Source organism: Oncorhynchus kisutch, linkage group LG1 (genome assembly GCF_002021735.2).
Source record: "Oncorhynchus kisutch isolate 150728-3 linkage group LG1, Okis_V2, whole genome shotgun sequence".
In the NCBI taxonomy this organism is placed as follows: Eukaryota; Metazoa; Chordata; class Actinopteri; order Salmoniformes; family Salmonidae; genus Oncorhynchus; species Oncorhynchus kisutch.
Genome location: NC_034174.2, coordinates 21985732 through 22003987, shown reverse-complemented (window position 1 = coordinate 22003987; position 18256 = coordinate 21985732). Strand labels below are relative to the sequence as shown.

Below are 18256 nucleotides of genomic sequence, written 5' to 3'. Positions count from 1 at the left end.
CCCACGCCAAAGTCCAGGAAGTAAAAGCTTAATAAGGTAATCTCAAAGCCCACACAGAAAAGCCACCAAACCAATCAATCAATCAATCAATCCCCCCCCCCCCCCCCCCCCCCTTGGTAACGAGCCATGAGATTGACAGCTGGATTACTTGGCTGGCTTGTAGTCCCTTAATTTCTGCACTTAAAATAATCACCCTCTGGGTGGAGCAGTGCCTCCTCATCCTGTGGCTAATGTTACTCAGCCACCCCACCACAGACCCCAGGCTACAGTAGAGAAGTTACTTAACACTACAGATAAAGACCATGACAGACACACAAACAACCCAGCTAATGTTAGTGAATAACTTTCTGAGAGCGTGGTTGTTCTATGGTTATTTCGCATACAGCTTTCCCAAAACTTTCTGGTAATGGTGCAGGGATAGTTGGTTGGTTTTTGGAACATTCTCAGCTCATTGACAAAAAAAAACCAATATTTTCTTGGTATTTTCATTACATTAACAGAATGTTTCCTAAAACTTCAACCATGGTTACATTTAATTTCAATTTTGGTAATGTTCTAGTAATGTTTTACAACTGGTTTGACATTGGGAATGTTTTCAAATAGTTTAGAGAACGTTAAGAAACAACATCCTTCTGTGGGAATTAGAATATTTCAGCATAATGATTCCTACTGGTTTCCTCATGGTTCTTTTTAAAGTCATGTTCTCAAATTGCTCCAAGAACATTAAAAAACTACGTTCTTCTGTGGGAATTTCAGTACTTCGTCATAACGATTTCTGCAGGTTTCCTCGTGGTTCTATTTAAAGTCATGTTCTCAGAACAGTAAGAAAGCTGTCCTTAAAAAATACAATAAAACATTAGTAACGTTCTAAGAATGTTATAAAGAAAAACATACATTCCGTTCTGAGTCAACAAAGCTATCTCTTTCCTCTGTCTCAGTTAAGGTGTGTTGGCCCCGCCCCTAATTGGCCACACCTGATCTTAATGTGTGCTTGTTTAATTTGAAACGTGGGATGTTTGAATAGACTAAAATGCCATTCCACAATAATAATAAAAAATGTGTTTGCATGATTAATGCCTAAGCAAATTAATTTCCATGTGTCCTAACTGACCTACTGGGGTGGCAGCGTAGCCTAGTGGTTAGAGTGTTGGACTAGTAACCAAAGGTTGTAAGTTCAAAACCCCAAGCTGACAAGGTACAAATCTGTCATTCTACCCCTGCTGAACAAGGCAGTTAACCCACTGCTCCTAAGCTGTCATTGAAAATAAGAATTTGTTCTGAACTGACTTGCCTAGTTAAATGAATAAAAATAAAATCTGTGGATTGGAGTTCAAAACAGCTAACCTAGCAGTGTTATTAAAAGTCTTGGTGAAACACCCAGTGACAGTTTTAAGGAAGTTATTCAAAAACAATTTATTACATTTCGTTCAAAACATTCTCAACATTTAGAGATTGTTCTCAGAATGTTATTTATTTAACTTCAAATAACTTCCATTTTCATAATGTTAATTAAACTTCCCCAGTAAAACGTTATCAGAACCTCCCTGCAACCTAAAAATGAATGTCCACAGAACAAATGAAATTGTTGTTTAGAAAAACAGTCAGGAAACTTGTGGCTTTGTTCCCAGAACCAATGGGAAATCAAAAAACGTATGTTCCCACAACTTCCAAGGAACCAAATGTGCTAGCTGGGAAACACACACACACATAACAAACACACCAAAACAGACATAACATAAAACACACAGACACACAGTCAGTTATACTGTACACCAACAAACACAGAATACAGTCTGATTGCCAGGATTTGGGGGGAACAAACAAAAAAATGAAAGAGATAAGAGCATAGGAACATAAATACCATGACTAGAGATACAGAAGAACATGGTTGAATGAGATAACAATAAACTAAACACAGCTATTTCTGTGGCTAGGGACCTCTGTGATGTTCGACTTTAGAGCACACAGTGAAGTCTTTTAATTACGAAGATACAAACCCTGTGGTTACAGAAATAGATGTAGCCTACAGTACACAGTGGCCCTAGAGATGTGTGTAGCTGCGGCTTTGAGGGATATAGGAGTTGGGCGCAGCATGGCGTAAATAACTTCGATTGTACTATGTTTTTCAGCTCTTCCAGTGATGGTGACTCGGGAAATGAATGTTGGGGAACCTGGGGGTAAAGTGGCAGCACCGCGTTAAAATGCTTCACTATAACTCATCGATGAAGTGAGACGCCGCCTAAGGCCATCATTGAAAATAAGAATTTGTTCTTAACTGACTTGCCTAGTTAAATAAAGGTAAATAAAAAAAAGTCCCTGACTCAGGAGAGAGGAAGAAAGGGAAAGATAAGGATGGAAGAAGCATGAGGAGAAGTGAAATGGTCCCAATCCATAAGCAGGGGTGGAAAAAGAACCTAATTGTCATACTTGAGTAAAAGTAAAGATACCTTAAAAGAAAATGACTCAAGTAGCAGTGAAAGTCACCCAGTAAAATACTACTTGAGTAAAAGTCTAAAAGTATTTGGTTTTAAAAATACTTAACTATCAAAAGTAAAAGTATAAATCATTTCAAATTCCTTATATTAAGCATCCCAGACGGCACAGTTTTCTTGTTTTATTTCTCTAATTTAGCCAGGGACACACTTAAACAGTCAGACATAATTTACAAACAAAGCATGTGTTTAGTGAGTCTGCCAGATCAGAGGCAGTAAGGATGACCAGGGATGTTCTCTTGACAAGTATGTGAATTAGACAATTTTCCTGTCCTGCTAAGCATTCAAAATGTAATGAGTACTTTTGGGTGTCATGGAAAATGTAACGAGTTAAAAGTACATTATTTGCTTTAGGAATGTAGTTGGAGTAAAAGTAAAAGTTGTCAAAAATATAAATAGTAAAGTAAAGTACAGATACCCCCAAAAACGACTTAAGTAGTACTTAAGTATTTTTACTTAAGTACTTTACACCACTGTTCATAAGCTCCTTAATGTAACAGCGTCATTCAGACTAACTGCTTCAGATGATGATTATTCTTGGTGAGTAATGACGAGGATATTGATGTGCCTATACTAAATGGACGGGCTGACTGACATTTATGTAGGAGGGCATATATTTTGCACATTACTCATTGAATAGAGGTAGCTCTCCAAAAAAAAAACTTTTACATGAATGTACAGATGCTAGCATATTTTAGAATCATAATATGTGATAACATACACAGACAGTATGCACTATGCATCTATAGCACCATAGTGAGTGAGTCAAACTAATGCACATTGGAACATTATGATGATGTAGAGAAACGACAAAGAGGGAAAGCTCTGCCTAAACGTTTCAGACGCTTTCATAAATGAGCCATGTACTGTAGTTCACGGTATTTGTGTTCGAGAATAAACACTATTTCTGTTTGGCAAAGGAAAATAGCATTTCCTCATGAATACCAACAAAGTATTGGTATCCTCCTCCCCCTACTCTCCCTGTTTTCTTGAGGAGAGGAGGTGAGTGAATGGAGCCACTTTGGGCTGAATCACATCCCTCCTCCCCCAGGCTGAGACGGACCTACAGAACTAATCCACTCCACTCAGTCCACACAGTAATTAAAGCACTACCAGAGGGCTTGTAACCATGAAGGTTGCAGCTGAGAGAGGTCAGGGTTAACACACTGGCACAATCACGCAGGTAGGTGGGAGGAAGACAAGAAGAAAAGCATGCAGATATCATTTGTTTTCATATTTAATCTCAAAGCTTGAGAGGATACTCAAACCATGCAAATAAGTATCATTGAAAGACTACTGCTATAAAAGGTGAAAGTGAGTGTAAAACATAATCTAAATGTTTTTTTCAAGAGGTATCTCAAGTAAAAGGCTCCCAGGATACACATTTCACCTTGTATTAGGCTGAGTTATGATGGTAGACTTCTAGTACTACTTAATGTGTTGCTCCTATTAATAATTTAAAACATAATCCACTTAATAACCTAACAAATCTAACTATAGGAAAGATCCAACCAAATAAGATAACAAGTGAATGAATCGTCTAAAGTCAGCTAAACCTCACTTGAACACAAAATCCTGATTTGTATTCAGATGCATGTAAATCCTGGGGCTTAGGGGAGGGGGAAATCCTTGGTAATGAGGTGAAACTGAGGTTTCCTACAAGGAAAATCAGTTGTTTCTGTAACACAACAAAAGATAGCTCCCTTATCAGGGTCTCAAATCATTAGAGAGCATGAAAATGTAATGCACTAAAGCATATTGATTAAGAGGGTGGCTGATTAAGAAAATATATTGATTAATGATGCAAACTGCACAAATTGCTCTCTCTGGAAGAGACCAGGTGTTACATAGGGATTATATGGCTGGGTGCAACTATCCTTGACATTGGTTGCTTTTCCATAGCATTTAAACAGAAATTCCCAATCTATGCTGTATCACACACTAAAGCAGTGAACTTCAACCACCTCTGTCCCCCAAAATGAATATCCTGGCTGGGACTATGTGCTCTGTCTCCCTTTCCTTTTCCTGTCTATCTATCATTCTGAAGGTCAGATTTTGGGACACCTTTGGCTCATCTACTAATTTTATATACATGTAGATCTGTTGCATAACCTTCCCCGGTCGACTACTTGAGGCACAGGGCTTGGAAATGGATTGCAGCAAGTGTCCATGATAAAACAAAGCAACACGTTTTTACTCTTCAGCTAAGGCTCCTGCTGACCTAGCTATATGAATGGAGAGTAGTTGGGTTAGAAACATACTCTTAACTTTAATCTGCTTGTAAGTGATGGGAAAACCCAGAGAATAAGGGTTGTAAAGGGAGGGTATATTACTTGAAGCTTTTGACATTTACCAGTAAGGTATCAGAATTGTTGTATCTTTCAAGAATTTTATGTAAACTATCACAAGACATCATGTGGCCCTTTTGGGTACTACAGATTATTACAGGTGTCTGTATTTACACTGTATACAGTGCATTCGGAAAGTATTCAGAACCATTCCCTTTTTCAACATTTTGTTATGTTACAGCCTTATTCTAAAATTGATTAAATCATTTTTTCCCTCATCAATCTTGACACAATACACCATAATGACAAAGTGAAAACAAGGTTTTAGAAATGTTTTGAAATTTATACAAAATAAAAAACAGAAATACTTTATTTACATAAGTATTCAGACCCTTTGCCATGAGACTCGAAATTGAGCTCAGGTGCATCCTGTTTCCATTGATCATCCTTGAGATGTTTCTACAACTTGATTGGAGCCCACCTGTGGTAAATTCAATTGATTGGACATGATTTGGAAAGGCATACACCTGTCTATATAAAGTCCCACAGTTGACAGTGCATGTCAGAGCAAAAACCAAGTTATGAGGTCGAAGAAATTGTCCAAAGAGCTCCGAGACAGTACTGTGTCGAGGCACAGACCTGGGGAAGGGTACCAAAACATTTCTGCAGCATTGAAGGTCCCAAAAACACAGTGGCCTCCATCATTCTTAAATGGAAGAAGTTTGGAACCACCAAGACTCTTCCTAGAGCTGGCCACCCAGCCAAATTGAGCAATCGGGGGAGAAGAGCCTTGGTCAGGGAGGTGACCAAGAACCCGATGGTCACTCTGACAGAGCTCTAGAGGTCATCTGCATAGATGGGATAACCTTCCAGAAGGACAACTATCTCTGCAGCACACCACCAATCAGGCCTTTATGGTAGAGTGGCCAGACGGAATCCACTCCTCAGTAAAAGGCGAATGACAGCCCGCTTGGAGTTTGCCAAAAGGAACCTAAATGACTCTCAGACCATGAGAAACGAGATTCTTTGGTCTGATGAAACCAAGATTGAATTCTTTGGCCTATATGCCAAGCCTCACGTCTGGAGGAAACCTGGCACCATCCCTACAGTGAAGCGTGGTGGTGGCAGCATCATGTGGGATTGTTTTTCAGCTGCATGGCCCAGCCAGAGCCCGGACTTGAACCGCTCTAACATACATATCTCTCTCTCTCTCTCTCTCTCTCTCTCTCTCTCTCTAGCAAACATTTCTATAAACCTGTTTTTCCTTTTTCATTACAGGGTATTGTGTGTAGATTGAGGATTTAAAAAATAATTTAAAAATTACATTTTATAATCATCTGTCCTAGTCCTCCTGTCCTCCTGTTACAACACTCACTACCGAGTTCCAAACTGCTTCTGGAATAAACGTCAGCACAAGAACTGTTTCATCGGGAGCTTCAAGAAATAGATTTCCATGGCCGAGCAGCTGCACACAAGCCTAAGATCACCATGCGCAATGCCAAGCGTCAGCTAGAGTGGTGTAAAGCTCGCCGCCATTGGACTCTGGAGCAGTGGAAACCCATTCTCTGGAGTGATGAATCTGGCAATCCAGCGAATCTGGGTTTAGCAAATGCCAGGAGAACGCTACCTGCTTGAAGGCATAGTGAAGGGAAATCTTAACGCTACAGCATACAATAACGATTCTGTGCTTCCAACTTTGTGGCAACAGTTTGGGGAAGGCCCTTTCCTGGTTTAGCAGGACAATGCCCCCGTGCAAAAACCAAGTTCCATTCAGAAATGGTTTATCGAGATCGGTGTGGAAGAACTTGACTGGCCTGCACAGAGCACCGACCTCAATCCAATCCAACACCTTTTGGATGAATTGGAACACCGACTGTGAGCCAGGCCTAATCGCCCAACATCAGTCCCCAACTTCACTAATGGTCTTGTGGCTGAATGGAAGCAAGTCCTCACAGAAATGTTCTAACATCTAGAGTAGAGGCTGTTATAGCAGCAAAGGAGGGACCAACTCCATATTGATGCCCATGATTTAGGAATGAGATGTTCGACGAGCAAGTGTCTACATACGTCTGGTCATGTAGTGTGCCTCTGGCCCTCTGTGTGGCTTTATCACATGTAAAATATATTAAATAATTAAATTGTTTTTTTTTATAAAAAATTGAATGCCAAAGAGGCAAAACATTATCCTAAATATAAACCATCAACTTAGTGTTTGGTGTTTAATGAGGGTTTGAGCATGAAATATCCTTTATATTTTTTACACACTTTTTACTTAATTTTTTTACATGTCAATATATATTTACTGTTATTGTTTTGGCGTCAAACTGGTGGCAGTTGTGAAAAAGGTAAATAGTTGAAAAAGTTGCAGAATTCATTGAAATTAATACCATTGTTGATTAAATGCTTTTTTCATTAATTAGGCTATTTTCTCTTGAACCATATGGTCTATCTACTAGAAACTCATGGACAATATGGGCACAACTATATTTTTTTAAATACATTTTATATACAAGTTATTCAAGTATAAATTGCAAAAGTTACGATAGATTGCCATATTTTCTGTTTAGGCTAAATTACCAAAATTACTGAAGATACCGGTAAATTACTGGTAGCTTTGCAACCCTACAGACAATAGAGGCTTCTGTATTTTAGAGCAACTACTACCTGCTGAACTGAGCAATCGATTCATGTTTTTTTTATCTACTGAGAAAAAGATTGGCAGTCGTACACAGATTAATTTTGAATCTATCATTTTATCCTTCATACACTACAAAGCATTGACGAATTCCATATATGACTATGGTGATTCGCAAGAAGAACCCCACTAGTCACTGTACCATTTTTGGTATATAGTTCGTGACAACATCCACTATTTCTGCTGAAAGTTAGCTATCCTTCCAACAATACTTTGCAGTACCTCAACCACCATAGCGGGGGACGAACAACATTAAATGGAAAGCATTTTACTGTACCTTATGTGGCTGGGGTAATGGAATGGGCTGGCGGTGGATGTCATGTTCTAGGGGCTTTGAGGGATATAGGGCCATTCTTCGTGTTGTGTGTGAAGGGAAGAGGAGATAAAGAGAAACGATGTAGCTCATCTTCACTACTTGTATTCTATCAGCTCACCACAGACTCTGTGTCCTGTGTGGAGAGATGAAAGACTCTCCGGAGGACAAGAGAGAAAGGGAAAATGGTATCCTGCTTATCAAACACCTGAAATCATAATCCCTTTCCCTGGGTTTGGACATACTTATGAGAGCAGCTCTTCCTGACTTGGAGAGAAGCTAGGCGAGGTGTCTGAGGTTCTGTCGAGCAGAGCAAACACCAGAAAGGCTGTTTTAAACAAGATATTCCTTTATGTGTCAGATATTTTTAAATGTTGTCTGATTGGGATCACGTGTCATTTCACATAAGCCACTTCTAAAGTTGTGAGTTGACAGTAAAAGTGCTGATAGTTGAAGGCATCTGGTTTATGGTAAAGTTAATATACAGTTGACGTCGGAAGATAAAATACACTTAGGTTGGAATCATTAAAACAGTTTTGGCAAGTTGGTTAGGACATCTACTTTGTGCATGACACAAGTAATTATTCCAACAATTGTTTACAGACAGATTATTGCACAGATTATCACAATTCCAGTGGGTCAGAAGTTTACATACACTAAGTTGACTGTGCCTTTAAACAGCTTGGAAATTTCCAGAAAATGATGTCATGGTTTTAGAAGCTTCGCTTTGGCTTTGACATCATGGGATGCCAAGACCTCAGAAAAAAAATTGGAGACCTCCACAAGTCTGGTTCATCCTTAGGAGCAATTTCCAAACGCCTGAAGGTACCACGTTCATCTGTACAAACAATAGTACGCAAGTATAAACACCATGGGACCACGCAGCCGTCATACCGCTCAGGAAGGAGTCGCGTTCTGTCTCCTAGACATAAACGTACTTTAGTGCAAATCAATCCAAGAACAACAGCAAAGGACCTTGTGAAGATGCTGGAGGAAACAGGTACAAAAGTATCTGTATCCACAGTAAAAACGAGTCCTATATCGACATAACCTGAAAGGCTGCTCAGCAAGGAAAAAGCCACTGCTCAAAAACCGCCATAAAAAAAGCCAGACTACGGTTTGCAACTGCACATGGGGACAAAGATCGTACTTTTTGGAGAAAGGTTCTCTGGTCTGAATAAACAAAAATAGAACTGTTTGGCCACAATGACCATCAATATGTTTGGAGGAAGAAGGGGGAGGCTTGCAAGCTGAAGAACACCATCCCAAAAGTGAAGCACGGGGGTGGAGGCATCATGTTGTGGGAGGATTTTGCTGCAGGAGGGACTGGTGCACTTCACAAAATAGATGACATCATGAGGTAGGAAAATTATATGGATATATTGAAGCAACATCTCAAGACATCAGTCAGGAATTTAAAGCTTGGTAGCAAATGGGTTTTACAAATCGACAATGACCCCAAGCATACTTCCAAATTTGTGGCAAAAAGGCTTAAGGACAACAAAATTGAGGTATTGGAGTGGCCATCACAAAGCCCTGACCTCAATCCTATAGAAAATTTGTGGGCAGAACTGAAAAAGCATGTGCGAGCAAGGAGCCCTACAAACCTGACTCAGTTATACCAGCACTGTCAGGAGTAATGTGCCAAAATTCACACAACTTATTGTGGGAAGCTTATGGAAGGCTACCCAAAACATTTGACCCAAGTTAAACAATTTAAAGGCAATGCTACCAAATACTAATTGAGTGTATGTAAACTTCAGACCAGCTGGGAATGTGATGACAGAAATAAAAGATGAAATAAATAATTCCCTATGCTACTAAGACAGGGAACTTTTCCTAGGATTAAATGTCAGGAATTCCGAAAAAGGAGTTTAAATGTATTTGGCTAAGGTGTATGTAAACTTCCAACTTCAACTGTAAACACATTTTGCCTAACTCCAAATAATATGAATGAGTTGTAATACTGATAGTGTCTATCGACATCTAACAAATAGTAAATTCAGGAGAAGTCGTCAAACCACCTGTTTATCTTCTGCTGAACTGCAAAGAGCAAATATTGAAAGAAAATGAGTTGAGTGAAAAAAAAGAAGCAAAAAAAGAAAGAAGGGTTGTGATAACACACATAAGAAAAAAAGGGAGGGATGAAATCCCATGTTTCTCACCAGATAGAGCAGTGAGGGTTCAGATTCATTGAAGATACAAAGAAAGAATACAAAGTTTAGACATCAAAACAAGTCCATTCTGTTAGAAAGGGGATTGAAGTATGTTTTGCAGTTCACAAAGCAAAAGCATCTATGAAAGATTCCCTGATTCACATAACTGACACTTCACTTGTGGTACTGTCACCCTGAAGACCAAGTTGTCACTGTATTGTTTCCCTCCTGAACCTCTATGTTGTATGCTTTTATTAGGTGCCTGGATTCCATTACTTTAGAGAGAATCAAAAGCATCCCAAAGCAACATTACTATTCAGTTTAAAGTTACATTGTACCTTTGATTGACACATTTAGCCATCACAGAAAACAAAAATTTGCACTCAACCAACTCCCCCGTGGTACAGGAGATAAGTTCTGTTGCTTTTGGATGGTGGTGGACGGTGAAGGGCGAGGGATGAAACTCATCACAGATGTCTTTTTTAATACGTACTGACAGTGACTTTAAGGGCCACAACCCTGAAGAAACTGCAGTTCAAATCAATTTCTTTTGTACATTGCCCCTCCTCTCTGCCTACGTTCCTAGGTGTCTGTTCCGGCTCTGAGACTGAGGTGATGGTTTACACTGTGATGTGCAATCACCGGAATATCCCTTTTCATGGCCTATCTGGCCACAGCAGGGATCTGGATGGAATGAGCACCATGCCTGTCACGAACGTCGTCTTGGAAATGACCGGACCAAGGTGCAGCATGGTGAGGGTACATTTCTCTTTATTATAAATGTCGCCAACAAAACAAGGGGGGTAAATGTTTTTTTTTTTAAACTGAGACGCTTACTAGGGCTATACAGGCCACTAACAAAGACAACTACCCACAAAATACAAAGGAAAAAAAGCTGCCTAAGTATTATTCCCAATCAGAGACAACGAAAGACAGCTGTCCCTGATTGAAAACCATACCTGGCCAAAACATAGAAACAGAAAACATAGAAATAAAAGAAACTAGAATGCCCACCCTAGTCACACCCTGGCCTACCCAAAATAGAGAATAAAAGCCTCTCTATGGCCAGGGCGTGACAATGCCTCTCTAGGCACACTGCCATATAATCTCCAACTCCTCCCATACAAAGACAATCAGATCCATAGAAGCATGTGTTAATTCACTCTGTTAAAGTTAGGGCAGCCAATAAATGTATGTAATGATAAACAATAAAGGTATTTAGTGTTGCCATAAAACCAATAAAAACCTGTTTAATTTATAGGGATATATTTGGAAGGAGGAGGTGTGACTGGATAATCTCAGCTAGAACAGTACTGTCATCACAATATTGTTGGGAGAACATAATGATCATCTTTGCATCCATAAATATTTTTATGTAAACTAAACAGATGTGGGTGTACAAGCACCTACCCATTAAGGCCAGGGATGTGAAAAGGCACTGAGGTGGGTGCTAACAAGATAAAAGTACCATTTGTGCCATTAGGCTATGGTCTAACATCCACCCACACTCCCTCCAAACAGTCAATATGACAAACATTGTCTAACAGCTCTTCCTCCCCACCACCTTAAAGACTGGATGAATGGTGTGGGATTAGAACATGGAAATGGCTGAGGTTTACTGTCCATCGAACAGCATAGAAGCCAATGTCAGGCTGCACCTGGCTGTGATGCTGGGATGCTGCGCCTATCACTACTATAGCTTCATTTGTCCAGCAACAATACAAATTTAGCACCTCAGCCCCTCCCTCTTCTCTGCCTCACCAACTCATTTCCGTGAAAGTTCTGGGTTACATACTGTACACAGAATTGTTAGTATTCCTCAATTTTTCCCTGTTGCCTTGTGTCATGGAGGAAACAAGCCCTCAGTCAGGCCAGCCGCGGTGCATTAATAATAGCAGGAGGACTTAAGCTCCTCCAGCCGATATTCCTGAGTGGCCAGTAGGGAGAAAAGCACGGCACAAAGATTGGTGTTCACGAAGCAACAGAGTGAGAGGATACAGAGTTAATATCGGTATCGAAGCAATGGAGGCTGTACAATATAGACCAAATAATCAAAATAATCTAGAACTGGAGTGGTGTATGATTTTTGTTGAAAGGTGCAGGCAGCAGTGTTTCTCTCTCAAACACACACACACACACACACACATGCACACACTCTCACACACACCACACAAACACCAGGGCCCTCTATGTTGTTACCTGTCCAAATGCATCAGATTCTGTCAACATTGTTTTTGGCATGGGTCACTGTGGACACCTCAGCCAATTTCCAGACAGGCAGGTCCCTTCAACCCCAAGCCTCCAGGCAAAGTATATCCCTATTGACAGGATGTGATGTCCTTGTCTGCCTCCTAAATAACCTCCGCAATAATTAAATTGCTTTTGTTTAAAGCAGTTGACATGTCCCAACAAACATTAAAACAAGAGCATTGTTTCCACCTAGAAAATAATGTTTCAATCAACAACAACAATAAATAGCCTGCAGAAAGGATAAGTGTCAAGGGAAAGTGGTGCTCATCTTTCTGTAGTGTTGAGCCACTGTGAAGAGTCATAGGGGATAAGGTCTGTTTTAGGAGTACCTTAATCCTGCCCTCATCTCTAAACCCTGCTGAGTTTATAAAGCTCTTACTGTACTACACCTAACCAGGATGTTTTAATTTAATCAAAGTAAAATGTACTATTCAAGATGAATATGCAATGCATGCAAATAGAATGATCAATAATACAATGATAAAATAATCTGCCAGTGAGGTTTGTTACCGCAATTTTATAAGCGACTTCAAGACAAACATATGAGCCAAGCTCTACAAATTCTACATTGCTGGAGAGGAACCTCACAATAGATGTGATGCGCTGAAAAGAAATGGAGCGCAGGAAAAGAGAATTGAATTCCTCTGAAAAATAGAGAGGATAAAAGGGAAAATGTATTACATTGAATACAGGGAATAAAATAAAAGCTGTGAGCTTCCAGAAGCAAACACAGAAAAGAGATAGATTTGTGATTTAAATGAGCCTTCTTTGGTAAGTCTGCTGTTTAAGTGATCCTTTATGAAAGGAGAAATTCAATGTTTTCAACGGGAACACTTATGTTGGCTTGAAAATGCAGTTCATGTGATACGAATATATTTTTATATTTCAAAAACAGCCTATTACAATCCTCTTATCAAATTAGACACAATTATCATGTGGATTCAAAACACAGTGTAAATTCCATCCAACTTTAACTGCATCAACACATGGATGATTGTTCTGCGTGTTCCACCAGATCGGCGTTGTTCTACCACAGAGTGTGAACTGACCTTCTTAAGTCATGATGGAATACCGCATACCATAATATATTTCCTCCCACACACACACTCAATCACCCTCTGGTTGGGATGTATCTCCGGAGAAGAGGGGGAAACACCAGTCAATAAATGAGATCCAGGGCCTCCGCAACCACAGTGCTTACCTTTGAGAATGCTCTGGCCTCGCAGTAGATCCCTCGAGACAAACACAGTGTAGAAGCTCTCAGAGAAGCCTGGTCTGCATGGGGGTTTAGGAGGTTGGCCTGCCTTGGTCCCCTGGGTAGAGAAAAAGACAGCCTATAAGCATTGGAAAATTGACTTGTGGCCAGAGGGTCACAGGATGATCTTGCAGGCTTTGAAACTGATATTGAACCTTCAACAGACAGACTAGAGACTGATGTTGCTAATTATCTTCAGTCCACCGCTTGCTGTTTAAATGGATGACAACATTTACAATGGAATCAAAAACACCAGATACCAGTGGGTTCATTGGTCACCTTTTTAAAGTGTTGTATATAATAATGATGTGCAACAAAAAATACTCATAGATCATGTTCATAGTATAAATAATGTATAGTAAAAATAGACAATCTATTCACAATGTCACATTTGTTTATTCTACCACAAAAACAAAGATGCTATCCTGGAGACAAATGAATATGTTTATTTCAGGCATGAGTAGACTATTTCAGGAAAAAATCATATCAGTTTTTCAATTTCAATGAAATCAAATGATGAGATATAGTGATTTTGATATTATGTCGAGGCTCTAACATGCTAGCAATAGGCTAGTGGTGATTTAATCGAAGGGAATATGGCAGTCCGTAAACGTGCATGAAGTTCGTGGCCTCCTATAGCCTACTATACAGTTTATGAAACCAAAGGCTTCGGCATGCTCTGCAATGCTATAACTCACTAATAGGCTACTGCAGTTCAGTAGACTAAAGTAAATTATTAGAAAAGGGACTCAAAATGAATAGTTGGTTGGTTTATTCAGGCACCTGTCATTCAACAGGAATGTAGCTTTTTTTTGACCAAACCCGAAATGAGTGGTGACTACAAAATCATTTTGAAGTATCGTCTGAAATTATCATGACATTATACGCTCTTTAAACGCAGCATGTTACTGTAGGGAAAAGTCGCTGACCACAATTCAGCGCCACATGCACAGCGCTGCAAACGCTCGTGCATGCCAAGCAGGCACAGCAGTGCAGTAGGCTACTTCCACCGTATTTCGAAAATAAATATATCTTACCCAAGATGTTTCCACAAGTAAGGTGCACGTCAGTATAACAACCGATACAAAATTCATCTTTGCCAGAGCGCTGTAAGATCAAGGGACAGCGTTTTGACCGACTCGCCTTCCTCGAATAAATTGTATTAATTCCCGGAGCTCTCTTCTTAGATGCAAAGTTGTGAGTGCAATAAGAAGCTATATGTGAGAAATTGTTCCGACTTGTCTAGCGCAAAACTGCCGCTGAGAGGAGAGCGATGCTGATGCTGCTCTGTACCAAGGAGCCAGCGCACTTATTGGGTGCCAACGTCACTAGAACCCCTCCTACCGCACATAATGCACTGTGTTGTCACTGTAAAAGCTTGACCATTTTTCTCATTTGATTAATTATAACTTGATTCGTTTATAGACAAGTTGAAGGCTACATTTGTACAAGGACGAAATGTCCACGTACTGTGTAACAGAGAATAGTGTTTCGTAAAAGGCTATATTATTCTTACTTGAAACTGGCACACTGAGTGAAGCCATCGACCCTTATACTTTCATGTGTCCATCACCACGTGGGAGTCTGTTTCACACCTCAGTTACCTCCTATTCTCTTGATCTATAGTGAGATCCTATTAAATTACTAAGTATTCTAATTAATAATTCTATAGGGCAGGCATATGAATACAGGCTACTGAAAATTCCAGAGACAGCTGTTTGTAGAAAGCCTGAATTGTAGGGTAAACGCCCCATTTTCTAAAAACAACATTTCATTAAATCATTTACAAAGTGTAAACTGTAGCCACTTATTACCCTTCCTAGTTTGTTTGCCTAAGCATGACCATCATCCATATACCTAGTATTTACCAAACATAGTTTTTTTTTTGCTATTCATTGACTACAGCTCAGTGTTCAACACCATAGTACCCTCAAAGCTCGACGTACATACTCCCTCAATTGGGCCGACCAACCAGTGCTTCCGCACAGTGGCTAACCAGGCTATCTGCATTGTATCCCGCCATCCCCTCTTTTACGCTACTGCTACTCTCTGTTCATCATATATGCATCGTCACTTTAACCATATCTACATGTACATACTACCTCAATCCGCCTGACTAACAGGTGTCTGTATGTAGCCTTGCTACTTTTATAGCCTCGCAACTGTATATAGCCTCGCTACTGTATATAGCCTGTCGTTTTACTGTTGTTTTATTCCTTTACCTACCTATTGTTCACCTAATACCTTTTTTGCACTAATGGTTAGAGCCTGTAAGTAAGCATTTCACTGTAAGGTCTACACCTGTTGTATTCAGCGCACGTAACAAATCAACTTTGATTTGATTTTTGTGTCTGCAATTGGATGTATTGTTCTTAGGCAGAAGGGGGTGTATAGGTACCCTGCAGAGTAACCTGTAACCATCAGGGTTCTTTGACTAGGGCAGGGTCAATAAATACTCAGAACACTAACCTTAAAGAATTACCAACAATGGACAGAAAACTAACCACAACCGATGTCCCTGGAAGATTCACCCAGGTTTAGCTAAATCCTCTCCTCACCTCCTTTTGAAAAAGGTCATGTTGAAACAAATGCTCTTCTTCTCATTGTCAACTAGTGCATCATCAGGCAAACTATCTTTACAGGGGAGGAATCTCAAAATATTAGCAAAGTGGTAAAAATAAATTTCTCTAGTTGTGTCAGACATTTTATATATAAAACGATGTACCATATCGTTTTTAAACATGTACATTATTTTCTCTTCGGACAAAAACAACAGCTGATTTCAAGGGGGTGTGACAGATATCAAAGCTTTTCCGCAAAGAACTCATGTAGGATATACATGACTATCCTCGACGAAAAGTGTCTATCGAGGGGGGGACACTTCCGTTCACCTACTAACAAATTGACACTCCTCAACCATTTATTGGTTTCCACGTCTTGGAGGAGTCAAGTCGAGAACGTTTTTTGAGAATCTCCCCATCTTTCCCTCCTCTTTGTTCCAGGAAATGCATCACCATTTCAAACCCATAGAAACAATTAATTCAAACAGACCAATAGGAGAACATATGCAGTTAACATGATTACTGTAATTACTATATTAAGGGCACCTACATCCTCAGACAAACCACCACAGTAACATGTAAACTGTATGTCCATTGACATGCCAATCTACAAGGCTATAACCATTGAATCGCAAATGGTTGTGGCCTAAAATGTTAAAATGCAGATTATTCTATAAAATGCAGATTTTTATTTTTCATCGTTATTGAGATGTGTTAGATGTGCAGATCTCTTATTACTTGATGTGATTATGGTATTATGTTTTCTGAATGCATTTCTCATACTTAACCGTACCTTTTCTCTATTTTCTCTTGTCTCCATTTCTAACCTGACGTAAATACTGTATCCTTTCACCCATGCATCCTCTCTCTCTCTCTCTCTCTCTTCTTATGCTCTCTCTCCTTACTCTATCAGGAAAAAGCTGTAGCCTACTGCTCTTCCTTATCAGTCTTCACTCCCCACATAAAGAGTGTGTAGCTGCAGCAAATCACCTCTCACTTCCCTTTCATTTCTGTTAGATATTTGTTGTGATTGCTGCAGCGTAAGACATTGATACCGTAAATACCACGTCTCGTCAAAATCAACCTGTACAATGTCCCTCTAAATAAACAACTAGGCTGTGAATTTGGATCTCTAAGGAATAGACATTTCTGTAGCACCTTCAGAAAGTATCCACATTATGTTGTGTTACAGCTTGAATTTAAAATTGATTAAATGTAGACTATTTTTGCAACTGGCCTACACCCAATACCCCATAATGTCAACATGGAATTATGTAATACTGAAAAAAATGTGACAAAGCAATTCACTTGTCCTGAATATAAAGTGTAATGTTTGGGGCAAATCCAATACAACACATTACTGAGTAGCACTCTCCATCTTTTCAATCGTAGTGGTGGCTGCATCATTTTATGGGTATGCTTGTAACCGTTAAGGACTGGATAGTTTTTCAGGATAAAAAATAATCCTAAAGGAAAATCCTAGTGGAAATCCAGATTCAGTCTACTTTCCACCAGACACTGGGAGATTAATTCACCTTTCAGCGGGACAATAACCTAAAACACAAGGCCACATCTACACTGGAGCTTCTTACCAAGAAGAAAGTGAACGTTCCTGAGTGGCTGAATTACAGTTTTGACTTAAATCTACTTGAAAATCTATGCCAAGACCTGAAAACAGTTGTCTAGCAATGGATTAACAACCAATTTGACAGAGCCTGAAGAATTTTGAAAAGAATAACAGGAAAATTGTGCACAATCCAGGTGTGGAAAGATTTAAGACATTTAACCAGAAAGACACACAGCTGTAATCTCTGTCCAAGGTGCTTCTACAAATACTTGACTCGGGTGTGTGAATACTTATGTAAATTAGATATTTCTGTATTTAATTTTCTATAAATTGCAAACATTTCTAAAAACGTTTTTTAACTTTGTCATTATAGGGTATTGTGTGTATATATCTGAGAAAAAATATACTTAATCAATTTTGAATTCAGACTGTAACACAACAAAAGGTGGAATAAGTCAAGGGGTATGAATACTTTCTGAAGACACTGTATCCTTCATAGTATTATTGAGACTCATAACATAACACTGGAGACTATAGAAGGTGTTGCCAAGCTGAGTCTTAGCTCGGTCCACATTTTAATAATGCTGACATTTCGTAAAGCCTCTGTTGGGTGCCTGGATTTCTATTTCCAAGAGGTCGTGACAATTTAATCCCATCAAAAGGTATATGACAGTGCCTC

General features: G+C 39.5%; 1 protein-coding gene across 2 annotated transcripts in view; it reads right to left on the bottom strand.

Annotated features, from left to right (window-relative positions):
- The window catches only part of LOC109908223 (cadherin-4), a 327390-nt gene extending 312649 nt beyond the window's left edge, over positions 1-14741 (bottom strand). For both annotated transcript variants that reach the window (XM_031801612.1, XM_031801646.1), the window contains exons 1-2: positions 14487-14741; positions 13396-13507 (exon numbers count right to left, since the gene is read on the bottom strand). In XM_031801612.1, the coding sequence (XP_031657472.1) occupies positions 13396-13507; positions 14487-14543 (169 nt within the window). In that variant the 5' untranslated portion in view covers positions 14544-14741. The remainder of the gene's footprint in view (positions 1-13395; positions 13508-14486) is intronic.
- Positions 14742-18256: the final 3515 nt, after the last annotated feature.